The 18,447-nt window shown below is 40.5% G+C and overlaps 2 protein-coding genes across 3 annotated transcripts; one reads left to right on the forward strand and one right to left on the reverse strand.

Annotated features, from left to right (window-relative positions):
• Positions 1-2,439: 2,439 nt before the first annotated feature.
• Positions 2,440-15,458, reverse strand: zdhhc8a (zDHHC palmitoyltransferase 8a). 2 transcript variants are annotated; one of them, XM_089020440.1, is made up of 9 exons: positions 14,931-15,458; positions 8,284-8,405; positions 8,030-8,187; positions 6,675-6,847; positions 6,484-6,586; positions 6,059-6,150; positions 4,820-5,028; positions 3,854-3,966; positions 2,440-3,761 (listed from the first exon to the last, which is right to left on the reverse strand). In XM_089020440.1, the coding sequence occupies exons 1-9, from the start codon at positions 15,050-15,052 to the stop codon at positions 2,748-2,750; spliced, it is 2,106 nt and encodes a 701-aa protein (XP_088876566.1). In that variant the 5' UTR covers positions 15,053-15,458; the 3' UTR covers positions 2,440-2,747. The 2 variants fall into 2 exon arrangements, with proteins under 2 accessions (XP_088876566.1, XP_088876568.1); XM_089020442.1 differs by lacking the exon at positions 14,931-15,458 and adding an exon at positions 11,918-12,489.
• A 1,095-nt stretch (positions 15,459-16,553) lies between these two features.
• ora5 (olfactory receptor class A related 5) lies at positions 16,554-17,638 on the forward strand. Its single transcript, XM_089020592.1, has one exon. The coding sequence runs from the start codon at positions 16,628-16,630 to the stop codon at positions 17,636-17,638; it is 1,011 nt and encodes a 336-aa protein (XP_088876718.1). The 5' UTR covers positions 16,554-16,627.
• Positions 17,639-18,447: the final 809 nt, after the last annotated feature.

The raw sequence follows: 18,447 nt of genomic DNA on the forward strand, positions 1-18,447 counted from the left end.
CTTTTGATATAAATATAAAAAAAGAATAAAAAGCATATCCCCTCATAACCCTGGCACGTCGCAAAATAGCATAAAAAGACCATACTACACAACAGAAGACAATCAATATTTGTAAAAATAACAATAAAACAATAATGACAAAACATCGTGTACTTACCAGAGATGCTGATAATTCGTGTTTTTAATCCTCCCTGTCTGCGTAAATCAGCGGTAGCCCACATACCTGCTGTAAATAAATTGCCCCTAAAAATCAAAACGCAGGGTTGAAACAGTCTAGTCAGCAACAACGTTAGCCTCACAAAGAGCAGATTTTCTTGAAAGGAACACATTTTTGAATCTTCCAAACTCTGAAAATAAACATTTTGCGTACACGTTTAACTAAACCAAGCAAAGGTAAACATAGCAAAAGATTTACCTGAACCAATGAGAGGGCGGCGAAAGCGTGACGTCACTTCGCTGTGAATGTTAAAGAAAAATCACTTTTGTTGCCCCCCCAAAATAATAATAAATTAACCAAAAAACAATTTAGGATCAACAAGAAGCCACACAGCAAACTACGACACATGCTGTGAAAGAAAGACAAAAGACTAATGAAAATCCAAACTATCGAGATTGTTAGCTACCGAGCTAGTTAGCTAGCTAGCTTGCTGTCGTTCTTTTTCTGTTTCGTATCCAACCTTTCTTATCTATTTAGTATTGTATCGAAGGTTACTTAGTATCAATTGTATCTAATGTCGCATTGGACTCCTAATTATAACTTATGTACAATATGTGTCTTACATCTATCGATTTGTCACCGGATTTACCAATCACAGCCACGGCATCCATTTAGTATCATATCGTCTCAGAATGTGTCTATCGTATTGGGTGAATCATAATAAAATCCTGCCAGTGAATAACTAAAAGCAAAGTGCATCTCATCAGCTGAATGGCGATGAAAACATCCATACAGACTCTCATTCTTTTCTGTCCTCAGTGCAGATTTTGTCCTAATTAAACTAACACACACAAAGACACAAAGTGCCCCCGCTCTGCTGTGTTCAGGCTTGCATGAAGAACTGAGCCTGACTCCAGTAAGCGCGCACACACAGACACACACAGACACACAAAGACACATAAAACGTATAGACACGCGCACACATAGACACACACAAACAATCAGTGAGTGTGCACTTTCATCTGAGGCCACCGCTGCATATTTACTAACACTGCAGAAGGTCACGATTGGCCTTGAATGCACCAAACGGCTTGCTTATTGACCCCGATAAACGTGATGGATCTTTTTTTGTTAATTACTCTGATTTAAAAGGCAATGTAGCATCTAAACGAGTCTTGTTTGGTTTGATTTGGTGGGGAGATGAGCAGTTGCGGTGACAATCAGGCATATCAATGAGCCCTGAGCAAAGAAGTCAGCCGGCTAAATCTAGGTCACCAGGAGGCATCTACGAACGGTTTTTTTTTTTTTTTTTTTTTGGGGGGGGGGATCGGGTAAAATCTTATCCTGTGCTGTATTGTATCATAATTGCTAAAATGTAAGCAATGCTATATTTTTTTTGCATGATGGATGAATTCATTGCCACTTCCGGTGTGTTCAATTTGCTACCATTGGTGGTACAATACAGACAAACGTAGAATACTATCAAAACTACCATAGATAACTCAGAAACCTGCAGTAATAATCGTTTTTTGTTCCCAGTGGCACATTTTATGGCTGTATGAACACCGCAAGACATTCCCTCAAATTTCCACGAGGGGGAGCCAAATACCAATTTTTTAAAACACTACAATTATCATCTTGCATATACGTACATGTAATTGTGTTGGTGAAATCATCCCTCGATCATAAAACAAATGCCAAAAATATTAACATATATTTGGAACTTAATAATCCATGAATTGAATTATCACTACAATACGGGTAGACCTGATATCAAAATAGATATATGAATCATCAACTCTGCTTTTGCAAATATAATAATGACCATTTTAGCTATCAAGCTGGCTAGCTATTAGCTATCTAGCTAGCTAGATATTAGCTATCTAGCTGCATAGCTATTAGCTATCTAGCTATTTGAGTCAGGAAACATAATAATAATAATAATAATAAATTTCATTTTAAGTGCTTTTCAAAGCTCTCAAGGTGACTTTACAGTCACAAACAAGCATATAATATAAATAACTTGAGCCATAATTGACAAGCATAGGTACTATAATAAATAAAATACAATAAATAAAATACAGATATAAATAAAAACAAGAGAGAGCTACACAGAAAATGCTTTATTATTTATTAGCTATCTAGCTAGCTACCTACCTATGAGCTATCTAGCTAGCTCCCTACCAATTAGCTATCTAGCTATCTATTAGCTATCTAGCTAGCTTTCTATCTATTTGAGTTATTACCGGGTTGAGTGTGACTGTAAACACGTTTTAGCATATGTAATGATGACAAAATGTGTTTTATTCATATAAACAAATATCAAAATCTATGGATTGGGAGACAATAACATAAAAAGCAAATATCAAAAGACATTTTTTTTCTTTGCGAACAAACATTTTTTTATGTGTGTATGTCCAGTGAATCACGATTTTTACAGATTGCCCAATGGTAAGTACAGGTGTAATGTGTTCCTACAACATTACACCGAGGTACGAATGTCGATATTATGTCATAATAAAAATGAAATAAACTTGCAAATTCAGTTAATATTGTACTTTACAGCTCGCAGGGCGAGAAGACCGACTACTCACGAATCCTTCCCATCGTTGGAGGTGGTGAGCGAGGGACGTTTCGCCGTCCCATAGGGTGCATACGGAGCGGTGGAGGGTAAACGAGGTAGCGTGTATGCGGCGGAAGAAACGGGCGGTCTTTCGGAGGGACAGTAACCCGGCGAGGAGGACAAATGCAATTTGGGTCCCCGGGCGAGGGATGACGTGGACGAACCAGAGAGGGGCGATGATCTGGAGCCGTAACCCAGGACGCCGGTGCTCATCAGGAACTCCCGGGAGCCGTACGCCGGCGGGGTGGCTCCCCGGGTACCCTGCGGTCGTCCGGAGTCCGGCGGGAGACTGCGGCGGCAGGGAATGTCGTAAACGCAAGCGTCGGGTCCGAACAGGGCTTGGGATGGAACGTGAAAGCGCAGCCTCTCGTCGATTTCTCGCTGATGGGCTTTGGAGAGCCCATCGAAACGCGACGACGTGGCGGGCGAAGAAGATTTCTGAGGAGTCAAACTCACATCCCGAAGGCTGTCTCGAAGACTTTGCGTCTTCATGGGCAGATTTGCTGGGCTAAGATCTCTGGACATGAGACCCTGGAAAGCGGTTGACGGCTCTCTTTGAATGAACCCCGGGAATGAAGGGGAAGGGTCTCGGGATGAGAGAGCCTGCAGAGAAGGCGACAACTCTCTATTCTGAGGAGACCGTCGGGACACGGCCACAAAAACCGGGCTGTAAGCGTGAGGGCCACGCTGCACCGCGCTGACATCCGGACCCAGGCTCATGAAATAGCCCACTGCCGGCGGTCCTCTGTGGGGGTGACCGTGGGGGTCCGCGGTGGGGACCAGGTTGTCGTAAGAGCTGCTGGGGTTAGCTTGCGACTTGGTGATCACGTGGCGGCCGGCGTGTTTGAGGCTGAGCGAACGCGAGCTGAGCGTCACGGTCCCGGAGAGGGTTGCGGTTTGCAAGGGAGGCAGGGAAGGGGGCAGGGGTCCCCTCAGGGGGCTTCCGTTGGGGTCTCCTGTTGGCACTGAGGTCTTGAGTAGCTACATGTTACATAAATAATATTAATTTTGATTGCACCAAAGTCATCAAAAACACAAATTAGGACAAATGATGTCTCGAAAATGGACAGAACCTGTTCTGGAGGAATGGGCGACGATCCTCGGGATATCGCCTCCAGGACCGGTCGCAGCTGAGGCACAGTGGGAATGGAGACAGGGATGATAGATTTGGTGTGGTGACCGATTTCTGAAAAAAAAATGGAAATAATAATGTAGGATTTTCACAGGCCCGCTTTGTTCAGCAGAGTTTGGTGCTGTTGGAAAGTCTGCGGTTGGATGGATGCATGGCCTGAGGAGCCCACGATGAGAAGAAAGGAGCGTTAGCATATCCGTATGTGGATATGCTAATATTCGTATGATGCGGCTTGGAATTGAAGCGGAATTACGTGGGACAGGAGAAGTGAGACAGTTCTGTTTTCGTCAAGGGATGCTACAGTGTCGTGTTTGCTATCAACATTTAGCTTGTAGTAGACATGCACATTTCACCATGACGTCTGTGATCCACTGGTGAAAAGGACGCTTTTAACCACTCCTCTTTCATCTAGAACTGCTTCATACAACAAAGAGAGTGCAGAAAGTGCTTCAGATTGAATGGCTGTCTGTGTTTTTGTGTTATGTCACATTATTTGTTATTTATTGATAATAATAATAATATTTCATTTATAAGTGCCTTTCAAAACGCTCAAGGTCACTTTACAGTCACCGGATATGTTTTTCTGTGGGTGAGCAGTGGCAGCCACACGCGCCAGCGTTCGCTCAACCCGGAATAACTCAAATAGATAGAAAGCTAACTAGCTTTTTGTTGTTTTGACTTCAAGATGGCGCAGCGAGAGTGGCTGCCTTTACAGCAGCACCTGTATTTTGTTTTTCTACTTCTTCCTTTCCTTCCATCACTTTGTTTCTGTGAAATGTAAATGTCTCCACCGTGAGACTAATAAAGGCTAATCCAATCCAATAAATATCAAATAATGTACTGTATAGCGACTGCAATATTTTATTTCCTTCCATGTCACATAAGGGGTGTCAAAAAAATCTTCTACCTTCCATGGCGGCTAGGTGACTTTTCAGCAGCCCATGTTCTGGTTTGGGCGGCAACGGCGGTGGACTTTTCTGAGGATCTGGTCCGGCAGGGGTTTTGTTGTGTTTGCCGTTGTCGTTCACTTTGACGGACAGCTGCCTATCAAGCTCTGGTTTTAGGAAGGGTGGCTGAATGTGGATCACAGACTTCATTCGACGCTTGGCTGAGTACCTTGGGGATCAACAAAAATAATCTCAAGGGACCATAATCCGCAGGTGGGTCACCATTTTACTTTTTAATTATGACAGTGATACCTCGGCTTATGAATGCTTTAGCTAACGAACTTTTCGCCTGACGAACATTAAATTTGCGAGCATATAATCTTGTCATACGAACTAGTTTTCGGCGGACGAACCAAACCACACGGACTAGTTTTCCACACCCCCCTCTGTTTGAGTGCAGACGTGGTTTGTTATCGTGTGGAGTACTTTTGCTATTACGGGATTGAAAAAGACCCCACCACAGGCTAGTGTTCAGCCGAATAGGAGACAAAACAAAATTACGGTCGAGCAGAAAAAGGAGATCATCAAAAAACACGAACAAGGTGTGCGTTTGTGTGATTTAGCATCCCAGAGCAGTATGCTAAATCAACCATTGCTACGTGTGGCTAAGGGTGTTTCTGTGTTGTCTAAGCAACGGTCTCAAGCAATAGAAGAGGTTGAAAAACTTCTGTTGATTTGGATTAACGAAAAGCAGCTAGCAGGGGACAGTGTGTGAGGGTATTATTGCCGAGAAAGCACGGCAACCTCACTCGGATATCATCAAGAGGCAACTACATTAACGACCATCACAAAGGTAAATAAAATGACTTTATTATACAGTACAGTTTTATTTCTTTTATTACAATACAATAGCACATTTATTATACATAAAATGAGGTATATTTTGTGTAGTTTCAAGGCATATTTAGTAGAAAATTATGTTATATGGGGACCTGGAAACGGATTATTCTCATTTTAATGGTTTCTTATGGGAAATAAATGTTCGGCAGACAAACTTTTTGTCTTACACACTCTTTCTGGGAACCAATTAAGTTCGTAAGTTGAGGTATCACTGTATTACGAAAACCTAATGCATGAGAAACAAATAAAATAGAATAAAATGTAAAAAAACAGGCAGATTCAGAATTGGTGAAAGCCTAAAAAAACGGTCTACCTGAATTCCTATGGGCCCTAAAAAAAATAACGGTGCTGTGTCTTACCTTGGAGAGATGGGACTGCACACCAGGTACTCCAAATTGTTACAGCAACCTCGAGTGAATGGATTGGCTCCCCCCTGAAATTTGCCCGTGACCTGAGGGATCGTCACAAACACACAAAAAAAAAAAAACATCACATGCCCGAGCCACCTCATTTGGCCTCTTTCAATGTCAATTGTACCCGAAATGTAACTCATTCACAGCCATTGCCGAATTTATTTCGGAATTGAAAGGCATGACGTGGATCGCCATTCAAGAATTTGTTTGAGTTTTGGTTTTTCTTGCGGGGGGGTGCTGATAAAGCGCTGGTCAGACCTCTGGCAATGTACTTCCATTCCACGAGGGGGCAGCATTTGCCCTTTTATCCATATTAGCGCTTTGTTACCGCTTCAGCTGTTGTTAAAGCGCTATATAGATCAATACTTGACTTGTTCATTCGTGGTGCGTCCTCGTGACACCAGGAAAAGATGGAAACCCGTCAGGCCCAAAACGGGAAGCAGAAACAATCCCGATATGCTGATCACGACCAAACTGTTTGCAACCTTGTTAAGGATCCAAAAAGAAGTTTAAAATGAGCTGAGGAATAACTTGTGACTTTGTCTCCATGAGGGAAGGATACGTGACGGTACAATGCAGCTTCCACAACTGGTCCATGTGGTGAAGCACAAATATGAGCCCGAGACTGAACACGCAAACCATGTGACCGGTGAGGGACAACAGGAAGAGGAAGAAGTAGCGATAGTTGCGCCGCCCGATGCAGTTGTTCACCCACGGACAGTGGTGGTCGAAATCCTGCGGGGGAGTTGCACAATATAAAAAATAAAAAAATACATGCATTTTTGAATGGTGTACACCTGGGGTGTCAAACTTGGTTTTTGCCACGGGCCACATTGACGTTACGGTTTACACATTACAATAATGGAGAATAAGAAGTCATCATAGTTAAAAGTTTCGTGCTGTTATATGCTTAGTCAACATGTGTGACTCGAATACATATTTGAAGCATATTTGAAGCACAGGCAACCTGGGGTCAATCTGAGGTCAACAGACACAGTTTGTTAAACTATATATATATATATATATATATATATATATATATATATATATATATATATATATATATATATATATATATATATATATATATATATATGTACACACATATATACACATACATATATACACACATTTATACACACATATATACACATGTATATACACATACATATATACACATCCACATATATATATGTACACACATATATACACATACATATATACACACATTTATACACACATATATACACACGTATATACACATACATATATACACATCCACATATATATATATGTACACACATATATACACATACATATATACACACATTTATACACACATATATACACACATATATACACATACATATATACACACATATATACACACGTATATATATACACACATATATACACACGTATATATATATATATATATATATATATATATATATATGCATATCAAATAGGTAGCTAGCTGGGTAGTCAGCTAGATAACTAGTTAGCAGCAAATAGACATTAAATAGATAGCTAGCTAGATAGCGAGCTAGCTAGCTAATAGATAGAAAATAGATAACCAGCTAGGTAGCTAGCTAGATAGCCAGCTTGATAGCGACATATCTCAAGTGAGTAACCTAATGTCAACAAACTGGGATATATTCATATATATATATATATATATATATATATATATATATATATATATATATATATATATATATATATATATATATATATATATATATATATATATATTATCCATTTTGTGATCGGAAGTGATCGGAAAGTATGTTTAATGATCTGATACTACATATGGTAAAAGGTGATGGTTTGCGGCACAAAGAAAAAATAAAATAACACCTTGTAAAGTGTGCCATTATATAATACATGAAAGAATCAACACACGACTTGACCAACCTCCACGCAGCGATCGCACACGCTGCAGTGCGAGCATCGCGGCGGCCTGTAGAAGTGACAGGAAGCACACCACTTCATCCGCACTTGGATGCCTCTCACGTCCACGTTCTTGTAGAGGGGCGCGCGGAATTCGTCGTCCTTGTCTTCATCCTCGCTGGCTGCAGGTTCGAACAAAAAGAAATAAATAAAAGATGGAGAGTGGGGTATATCATACGACGTCACAGTTGGAATTTCTATCGGATTTGTTTACTCACCCGTCGGGAGGACGCCAGCATCCATAAACGTCGCCATGGTGAAGTTGGCCAAAACAAAAAGGAAAAGGAGGGCGCAGAACGGCGGCACGGCAGGACAGATGAACACTGCCAGCCACGGGCATCTGCAAATTCACATAAAAATTAACAATTATTTGCCTACTTCTTTCTTTCTTTATTTTTACATTTTCACATTTTTACATTGCAATTTATCAAAGTTAGATGTGATTTTCTTTTCACTGATTTAAAAAAAAATATATACTGTGTATATAAATAAATGTAAAACTATCTGACATATAAAAATATATATATAATATAAATATTATAAATATAATAATAATAAATTTTATTTTAAGCGCCTTTCAAAGCTCTCAAGGACACTTTATATTATATATACAGTATATATACATATCTTCTTTTAGTTTTGGCTTTTCCACATAATAATAATAATAATAATAATAATAATAATAATAATTAATAATTAATAATTAATAATTAATATAATATAATACATTTCATTTCTAAGCGCCTTTCAAAACTAAGGTCACTTTACAGTCACAGGATACATTTTTCTGTGGGTGAGCAGCAGCAGCCACACGCGCCAGCGTTCACTCAACCCGGAAGTAACTCAAATTGATAGCTAGCTCACGAGCTAATATCTATCTATCTATCTATCTATCTATCTATCTAGAGATCTATCTAGAGATCTATCTAGAGATAGATAGATAGATAGATAGATAGATAGATAGATAGATAGATAGATAGATAGATAGATAGATAGATAGATAGATACAGTAAAGTCTCGTTATATCGATATCGGATATATCGATAGTCCCGGTTATATCGATACTGTTTCTATGCACGCACGGAGAAAATTACATGCAAACAGGGTCGGATATATCGATAGTCCCGGTTATATCGATGTTTTTTCGGACTCCCTTGAATATCGATATAACGAGACTTTACTGTATTAATTATACTGTACAATGTTCACCATAACACAAGCAAAAATTGGTGATCTTTTGAGTTTTTTTTTTAATATCCGGTACACCCTTGAAAAAGTAACATTGGGCAGACGTTGTCCAAATTTTTCAAGACATCCGACCACCCCGGCTCACGTTGAGGTTAACGCAAATCAGGTCCACAAACAACAAAGACTTTAAAGGGAGGATAATCTTCATCTCGTTTATTCCCACGGCAGCAGCGGCGGATTCCAAAAGTAATTGTTTACAGTGAAAGATAAGCGTGTATTAGTGCGTGTTCATCACTGCTCCCACATCAGGAGGATTAGCAAGCGACAGAGGGGGGTCCCTTGCGGGTGCTGCGACACAATTATGTTCACTGGAGATTATATGCTAATTGCTTATCACGGCATTTTGATGTCTTAAAATGGTTATTCAAATTAAAAATAAGGAAAACAGTGTCACGTATTGCCTGCTGTCTTATTATTGCATCTGCGACATAAATGTAGACGGTGCTTTGATGATGTCACCGCAGCGTCAGATTAGATGGCCGATCTGAGTAATCAGGTTACACAATGGGAGTACTACGAAAGGACCTCCGGGAATAGTCATCATGTCGATTGAAATGAATAAAGTTGTCAAAAAATGGTCAACACGACAAGTAGTGCACATTAATATAAATTACCATAGAGATTAATGAGTAGCTGTCTACCGAGTACACGTACATGGGTGATGTATGAGGAGGAGAGTGAATAATGGTGGGGTAAAGCAGTGGGGGGAGGGTTCCCCCATTGCTGATGCCATGCCAGATGCAAACCCACTAATCCCCCCCCCCCACCACCTCACCCCATCCCCACCGGATTATCAACTCTGGATTACAGCCCCCTTCCTGACAGGCAATTGTGGAATTCTCACAGTTGATAGCCAGAACCGCCGGATATACTGTATCATACATTGCAACATATACACCAGGGGTGTCAAAGTCATTTTTTGCCGCGGGCCACATTGTAGTTATGGTTTCCTCTCGAGGGCCGTTATGAATTTGGGGAAGCCATTAGAATGTTTAAATCCCTTCAAATATTACATATAGAGCACACAGCAAATTAATGAATAACTCGTTTTCAAATCTCAAGTCAAGAATAATGACTTTTATTGTGGTTGACATCCAAAAATATGAAATTTTGGCTCAGATTTTAGCAATCATCATGGAATTTAACAAGTTTGATTTGCTTTCGCGGGCCGAAAAAAATGATGTGGCGGGCCGGATTTGGCCCGCGGGCCTTGACTTTGACACCTGTGATATACACGATACCATACATGTTGAGTTTCATAAATCATAAATAGGGAGATTTTTGTAATCATAAATGTGTGGTGCATGTTAAAATAATGTGAGCGTTACAAAATTAGAAGTAAAAAAAAAATGTTTATTTCTACATTCAATTAGTATAAAAATGTATTTTTGTTTACATTTTCTTTTGTTTCACTTTACAAATGAACTGTATGGATTATGTCAATAGTTGCTTTATAAAGTGAGTTCAGTGATACCTCGGTTTACGAACCCCTTGGCTTACGAACTTTTCGGTTTACGAATGTTACATTTATGAAAAATTTTACCTTGACATACGAACTTTACTTGGCATATGAACTTTTTTCGTACACGGAGCTGCCTCAAAGAGTGATGTGTCGTTCGCGAATGAGTCCGTTCTTCTAACAACAAAATGGCAGCCGACTGTTTTTGTCCTCTATTCCCCGCCCCCAGTCTTCGCTTAAAGCCACACCATTGGTCAAGAACGCAGCAGTGAGGGGAGGTGGTTTAAACATTAAAGCGACAGGCAGACAGTGAAAGAGTTTAAACTTTGATAGTTCATAGTTAATGCTGATGAAAGCGGCCACTCCATTCCATCAAGCCATCGACCATCACAAAGGTAAATAAAATGACTTTATTATACGGTACAGTTTATTGTCTTTAATTATAATAACATAGCACATTTATTATACATAAAATAAGGTATATTTTGTGTAGTTTTAAGGCTTAGAAAATTAGAAAGTAGATAATAATGTTTTAGGGGGACCTGGGAACGGATTATTCTCATTTTAATGGTTTCCTATGGGAAATTAATTTTTGGGATACACACTTTTCGCTTTACACACTCTGTCTGGGAACCAATTAAGTTCGTAAGCCAAGGTATCACTGTATTGTGAGTAATGTGTTCAAAATTGAGAGTCTCCCGACCAAATTGTGAGATTTAACATGTGTGTACACGATACACGTTATTAAACGTCTGGGAAGGCATTTGTTCATTAAATCATCAGAATAAATAATATAGATAATTATTACATTCCGTTATAAGGTTATTCATGAAAGATTTGTAGAAAAAGACTGTTTTGTAATGCTAGCTAGGTACACGGCAACATTGTTAGCTAGGTAGCTAGCTCGCTAGCCAGACGCAATACAGTAAAATACGAAGTAGCTAAAAATAAATCAAGATATTCATTTTGAACAATGCTAGGTGTGAAATTGTATATAAGCGATTGTGACTGAAAATAGATCAAATGACGATACGAGATAGAAAATATTTCATAGTTACGACACTGCAGTCATCAATATTAGAAAGCAGAAACAGGGACGGAGCGATCCCAATCACTTGTATTGCGACCTTGTACTCTACGATCACCTAATTGGATCTTGTCGCGTCCACGTGACAAATCATTGAAGTGATTTCTTGAGGGCCAGATTGGAATGAGGACGGACAGACGCCGCTGGACCCACCCGGAGACCATCTGGACCGTGGACGACACTTCATTACCCCCCAACAAGACAAACGCCACCTAATGAAAAGAGCCCGGCCGGCGCAGAGCTGTATTAAATCACACACACACGCACACACACACACACACACACACACACACACACACACACACACACACACACACACGCAGTCTAATCTGCTCACATCACCCTCATCCCCGCAGTGGGTTAGTGGCACAGCAGACAGTCAGTCAATCTATCAATGAAAAAAAAAATCAAGAACAGCAGAACAAAAGCAGAAGGAAAAAGGCAAGGAAGATTCAAAAGAGCCCAAAATGAACCCCGCACAAGATGGTGGAAGGATTTGAATGCGTGAGTATGAGCAGATTAAACAAAACAAAAATCTACAAGCAATTATATCTGCATCTGCACCACGCCAAAGTCAAAATATACTCCAGACTCAAGTTTTCCCAGATGGGGAGGATCACATGGCATCGACGAGATCCTAATCCCCTCCGCATTGCCAACCCGCTGTCACATTTCTATATAAAAAGGCCTGAATGTACTCCATATATGCAAGAGAAAGTGGGGCAGTTCAAAGGTCACCGCGGAGTGCGGAGTTGAGCCGGTGAAGTGGGAGAATTCATTCAGAAAACCAGTCGGGGCTGTGACCGCCGGTCTGTTTGGTTTATTAATCTTCATGTTTAGTCATATCTAGACATGTTAACCCTTTCATGCACTCCGTAACCTGAGAAAACTTTCCACTGTAATAACCGCTGGGTGACTTGTGCATGTATGGCTATCAATAATTATTATTTTTTTTGTATTTTCTCAGCTTCAAAATGGTTTATATTTCTCCTAGTGACATATATTGTTCTTATGACTGTAAAGTGACCATGAGAGTTTTGAAAGGTGCTTGAAAATGAAATGCATTAATTATTCTTATTATTATTGGCTATCTATTAGCTATCTAGCCGGCTATCTATATTCGTCATATAGCTAGCTAACTATGTAGCTAGCTAGTCTAACTTGTCCTGTGACTGTAAAGTGACCATGAGAATTTTGAAAGGCGCTTATAAATGAAATGCATTATTATTATTATTATTATTATTATTATTATTATCAGCTTTCTATTAGCTATCTAGCTGGCTATCTATCTATTGGCCATATAGCTATCAAACTAGCTAGCTATGTAGCTAGCTATCTAACTTGTCCTGTGACTGTAAAGTGACCGTGAGAGTTTTGAAAGGCGCTTAGAAATGAAATGCTTCCGGGTAGAGTGAACGCTGGTGCGAATGGCTGCCGCTGCTCACCCGCACACAAAAATTTCCGAAGTCTCCTAGAGAGTTTTGAAAGGCGCTTATAAATGAAATGCATTATTATTATTATTATTATTATTATTATCAGCTTTCTATTAGCTATCTAGCTGGCTATCTATCTATTAGCCATATAGCTATCAAACTAGCTAGCTATGTAGCTAGCTATCTAACGTGTCCTGTGACTGTAAAGTGACCGTGAGAGTTTTGAAAGGCGCTTAGAAATTAAATGCTTCCGGGTAGAGTGAACGCTGGTGCGAATGGCTGCCGCTGCTCACCTGCACACAAAAAATTCCGAAGTGTCCTAGAGAGTTTTGAAAGGCGCTTATAAATGAAATGCATTATTATTATTATTATTATTATTATTATTAGCTATCTATTAGCTATCTAGCTGGCTATCTATAGCTATTAGTCATATATCTATCATGTTATCTAGCTAAGTAGCTAGCTATCTAACTCGTCCTGTGACTGTAAAGTGACCTTGAGTTTTGATAAGGCGCTTATAAATTAAATGTATTATTATTATTATTATTATTATTATTATTATTATTATTAGTGATCTATTATCTATCTAGCTGGCTATCTATGTTACTTCTGGGTCGAGTGAACGCTCGCACGAATGGCTGCCACTGCTCACCCACACAAAAAAAAATTCCGAAGTGTCCTTGAGAGTTTTGAAAGGTGCTTAGAAATACAGTATTATTATTTCTGGTCTTCATGCCCAATGGACAATGGTCCTTGTGCTGCAAATGTCCCCATTGTGGGACTATTAAAGACTTTCTGATTCTGATTCATAAATATATACATAATATAAATCAATACGTATGTATTGTATTAATTTTTGAGCAGTCACTCCAATCCAACACCAGAGGAAGTGGAAACATACATCAAATGAGTGGACAATGTATTTTTATATTTCATATTAGCTATCTAGCTTGCTTGCTATCTATTATCTAAATAGCTATCTACCTAGCTATTTGAGTCAAGAAACATATTAGCTATCTAGCTAGCAAGCAATATATTAGCTGTCTAGCTATCTATTAGCTAACTGGTTTGCTTTCTATCTTTTTGAGTTACAGTATTCTGGGTTGAGTGAACGCTGGCGTGTGTGGCTGCCGCTGCTCACCCACAGAAAAACTTATCCTGTGACTGTAAAGTGACCTTGAAAGTTTTGAAATGTGCTTATAAATGAAATGGATTATTATTATTATTGGTCACATGTTACAATATATTTGCACATTTGAAAAGTGACTTGGTGCTCCGTTCTGTGTTCTAATTGAAATGAGAGAAGCTAATAATAATGCATTACATTTTAAGCTAGCAGGTGTCTCCTCTGCATGTGTTAATTTTAAAGCCAAGGTGAATGCTAATTGATTTCCATTGTGACACGTTGAAAATAAGAAATAATATATTAATATGAAAACTAATACAAATGAAGTATATTGATGTTCATAAAGTACAGTTATGTCTTACACATATAATGGAGTTCATATATGAAAGCCAATTTTTGGTATGAATACTAACATGAAATTGGTTCGCCCCACAAAAAAATAAGTTATAAACGTGAATAAAATGGACAGTAAAATTAGAAATAACCCCGGTCGACCAGGTGGAGTCACTCACGTGAAAACGAAGAAGAGCGAAGTGGAGCCTACCAGGAGGCAAGCGGCGGTGCACACCGGGATGAAAGCGGAAACTCGAAGCGTATCCGACCCGCTACCGTTCATTGTGTCCGTCCGGTCCATGTGTCCTTTTCCAAGTTTCACTTAAATCCTCATTAGCGGGAAGAAAGTCCCTCGAATAATAACACAAACATGTTCAAATGTGGTCCGGTGGGTACGTGGTAAAAAAAAAGGAAGTGAAAAGCGAAGAACGAAGAGAGGATAAATGACTGTCCACACACATTCATGCTCGTCCGTCCTGTGAGCTCCTCCGGACCGGAGAACGGACACAACCTCCGGCTTACCCCGAAGGTGGAGCTTTCACTCGCGGGTGACGTGAGAGTGAACCAACCACGCGACTCTGGCAGCCCCCGACGTGGTATTTTTATCGACCTAAAAAACCACGGTAGTTATTTGTGAAAATGACTCCATAAGAAACCCGCTTCTATAATACAGTAAGCCCCCGTTTATCGCGGTTAATGGGGGCCAGAACCCCCGCGATAGGTGAAAATCCGCGAGGTAGGGACACGCCCCCACTCCGTGATACACTGAATCCACGATTAGTAAATGCAAAGTAGTGGGGGTATAACTGAATAAAAAGCACAAAAAGTCTCAGGGTGGTACATTAACACATTTTCTATTCTAAGTATTGATCCGCAGGATGTGGACATGTTTTCACAGTCATGTGACAATTAATGGGGGAAGGATGTATTTGTACTACAATTTAAGTTACAGTCACAGGATCGTTTTTTTTTCTGTGGGTGAGCAGCGGCAGCAACACGCACTAGCGTTCACTCAACCAGGAAGCAACTCAAATAGATAGCAAGCTAGGTAATAGATAGATAATAGCTAGTAAAAAGATAGCTAGTAGCTAGCAAATATATAGCTAATGGCTAGCATATAGATAGCTAATAGATAGCAAACAGATAGCTATTACCTAGTGAATAGGTAGTTATGAGCTAGCTAGCTATGGCTATTTATCCATTTGCTATCTGTCTAGCTAACTATGTAGCTGGCTATTTATCCGTTTGCTATCTGTCTAGCTAGCTATGTAGCTGCCTATTTATCCATTTGCTACCTGTCTAGCTAGCTAGCTATGTAGCTGGCTATTTATCCATTTACTATCTACTTGCTATCTGTCTAGCTAGCTAGCTATGTAGCTGGCTATTTATTAGCTATATGGCTATCTAGTTAGTTAGCTAACTGTCTATCTGGCTATCTATTTGTTCTGTTCTGGCTATCTATTAATCTGTTAGCTAGCTAGCGCACTATACATTTGAGTTACTTCCTGGTTGAGTGAACGCTGGGGCATGTGGCCGCCGCTGCTCACCTGCAGATAAACCGATGTTGTGACTGTAAAGTGGCCTTGAGAGTTTTGAAAGGCGCTTAGAAATGAAATAATTATTATTAGTCGTAGTCGTACTTGAGACGTGGAACAAAATGGCGGAACAAACAATTTCAGAGACCAGATGACATGAAGTTCAACACCTGCCATCATACAATGAGGCTCCCTCGGGTAAAAGCTGTTCTAATGTAATGTGTTCACTACGAAGTGATTAGTGGGGAGGTGACTCCTGTTTGTCTATAAAAGTCCTCAAGGTCTGAATCCTGATCAAATCCATCCTTCTCGAGACGTTCGCCAGCAGCTGTTTGGCAACCATGGACACCGAGGAGTTAGTTGAATCCATTATCCGAGCGCTCATGTTCCTGGCGGGGATCGTCGGCAATAACTGGTTAGCCATTAGCGCCATTCCTTCCAAATCTGGGATGTGCACCAACGACTTGCTCTTCTTCAACCTGGCGGTCTCCAACCTGATCACCAACTGCTTGGTGGACCTCCCGGACACCATCGCAGACTTCGCCGGTCGTTGGTTCCTGGGCGAGAATTTCTGCGGCGTCTTTCGGTTCTGCGCTGATCTATCGGAGACTAGCAGCATTTTCACCACCTTCTTCATTAGCGCCTTTTGGCACCAGAAGCTGGTGGGCTCTTTGAAACGGGGCGGCGCCCCCGTCAAGTTGGACAACGTGGGCCTCGTGATGGGTCTGCTTGCCGGCAGCTGGGTTACGGCTTTGGCTTTTAGCGTACCGCACTTTTTTTTCGTACGTGTCAAGTTGACCAACGAAAGCGAAGAAGACTGCGTGGACGTCTTTCCGGATGACTTTTCCAGACAGACATATGAGATCTTCTACCTGACGCTGGCCAACGCCCTTCCTTTAGCGGGGTTGCTGTTTGCTAGCGGTCAGATCGTGGTGACGTTAATGAAGAACCAGCAACGGATCCGGAATCGAAACGCCGAACTTGATAAGGATGAAGGTCTTGATGGATCCATCAGGACAGCTTCCAACCCTTTATCGAACCACGTCTACATAGGCTCCGTTTCCTGTCCAGATGGTCCCGGCGCCTGCGGAGCTCCACCCAAAGTACCCAAGGGGATCTTGGGGAAGACCAACACCAGCTCTCAAATCCGGGCGGCTAAAAGCGTGGTGGCTGTTGCTAGCGTATTCCTGGTGTGCTGGTTGACTCATCTGCTGGTCCGTATCACCAACAACTTCCACACCTCCTTACTGATGGTGGAGGTGGCCAGCTACATTGCAGCCTCCTACACCTGCATCATACCCTACATTTTCCTGCACGGAGTCAAAAAGCTCACATGCTCTTGCAAAAGATAAAAAGGGGGCTGGGAAGAGGGGGTGTAATCAGTTAGTGAATCTCAACAGCAAATAATAATAATACATTTCATTTATAAGCGCCTTTCAAAACTCTCAAGGTCACTTTACAGTCACAGGATACGTTTTTCTGCGGGCACTCAAGCCGGAAGTAACTCAAATAGAAAGCTAGCTAGCTAGCCAATAGACAGCCAGCCAGATATCTATATAGCTATTCGATAGCCAGATAGACAGCTATAAGATGGCTAGCCAGATAGCTATTAGATAGCTAGCCAGGCAGCTAGATAGCAAATAGCGCTTTAACAACACCGCCAGAGGCCAAGGCCAGCGCTCCATCGGAACCCCCAAAAAATAATAAATAAATACATCATAAATCTACATATATCTGGTTACATTTGTGTGCACGTAGTGTATATATTTTTGGGTGTAATTTTGTGGGATGATTTATTTGTTCGAATAATAAACATTGTCAAATAAAATGCAATACCGACAGAGTGAATCTACATACCGGCATTTCCAAGATATTCATTTATTGTTGGAAAAATAAGCTATGAAAGTGAAGTTTTGGAAACTGTTAATAATACTTTTTATTGTAAGCGCCTTTCAAAACTTTCAAGCTCACTTTACAGTCACAGGATGTTTTTCTGTGGGTGAGCAGGGGTAGCCACACGCGCTAGCGTTCACTCAACCTGGAAGTAACTCAAATAGATAGAAAGGTAGCTAGCGAGCTAAGTTATTGAGATAGCTAGCTATATAGCTAATAGATAGCTCACTATATGGCTAATTGATAGGTAGCTAGTTCATAGATAGCT

This window comes from Hippocampus bargibanti, linkage group LG18 (genome assembly GCF_051943395.1).
Source record: "Hippocampus bargibanti isolate YZ-2025 linkage group LG18, ASM5194339v1, whole genome shotgun sequence".
In the NCBI taxonomy this organism is placed as follows: domain Eukaryota; kingdom Metazoa; phylum Chordata; class Actinopteri; order Syngnathiformes; family Syngnathidae; genus Hippocampus; species Hippocampus bargibanti.

Coding starts and splice junctions, on each gene's coding strand:
- zdhhc8a (XM_089020440.1), bottom strand. CDS start 15,052: ATGGACCGGACGGACACAATGAACGGTAGCGGGTCGGATACGCTTCGA. Junction 6,587..6,674: donor AAGCTGCATTGTACCGTCAC/GTATCCTTCCCT, acceptor GGTTGCAAACAG/TTTGGTCGTGATCAGCATAT. Junction 5,029..6,058: donor TGCAGTCCCATCTCTCCAAG/GTAAGACACAGC, acceptor TTGATCCCCAAG/GTACTCAGCCAAGCGTCGAA.
- ora5 (XM_089020592.1), top strand. CDS start 16,628: ATGGACACCGAGGAGTTAGTTGAATCCATTATCCGAGCGCTCATGTTC.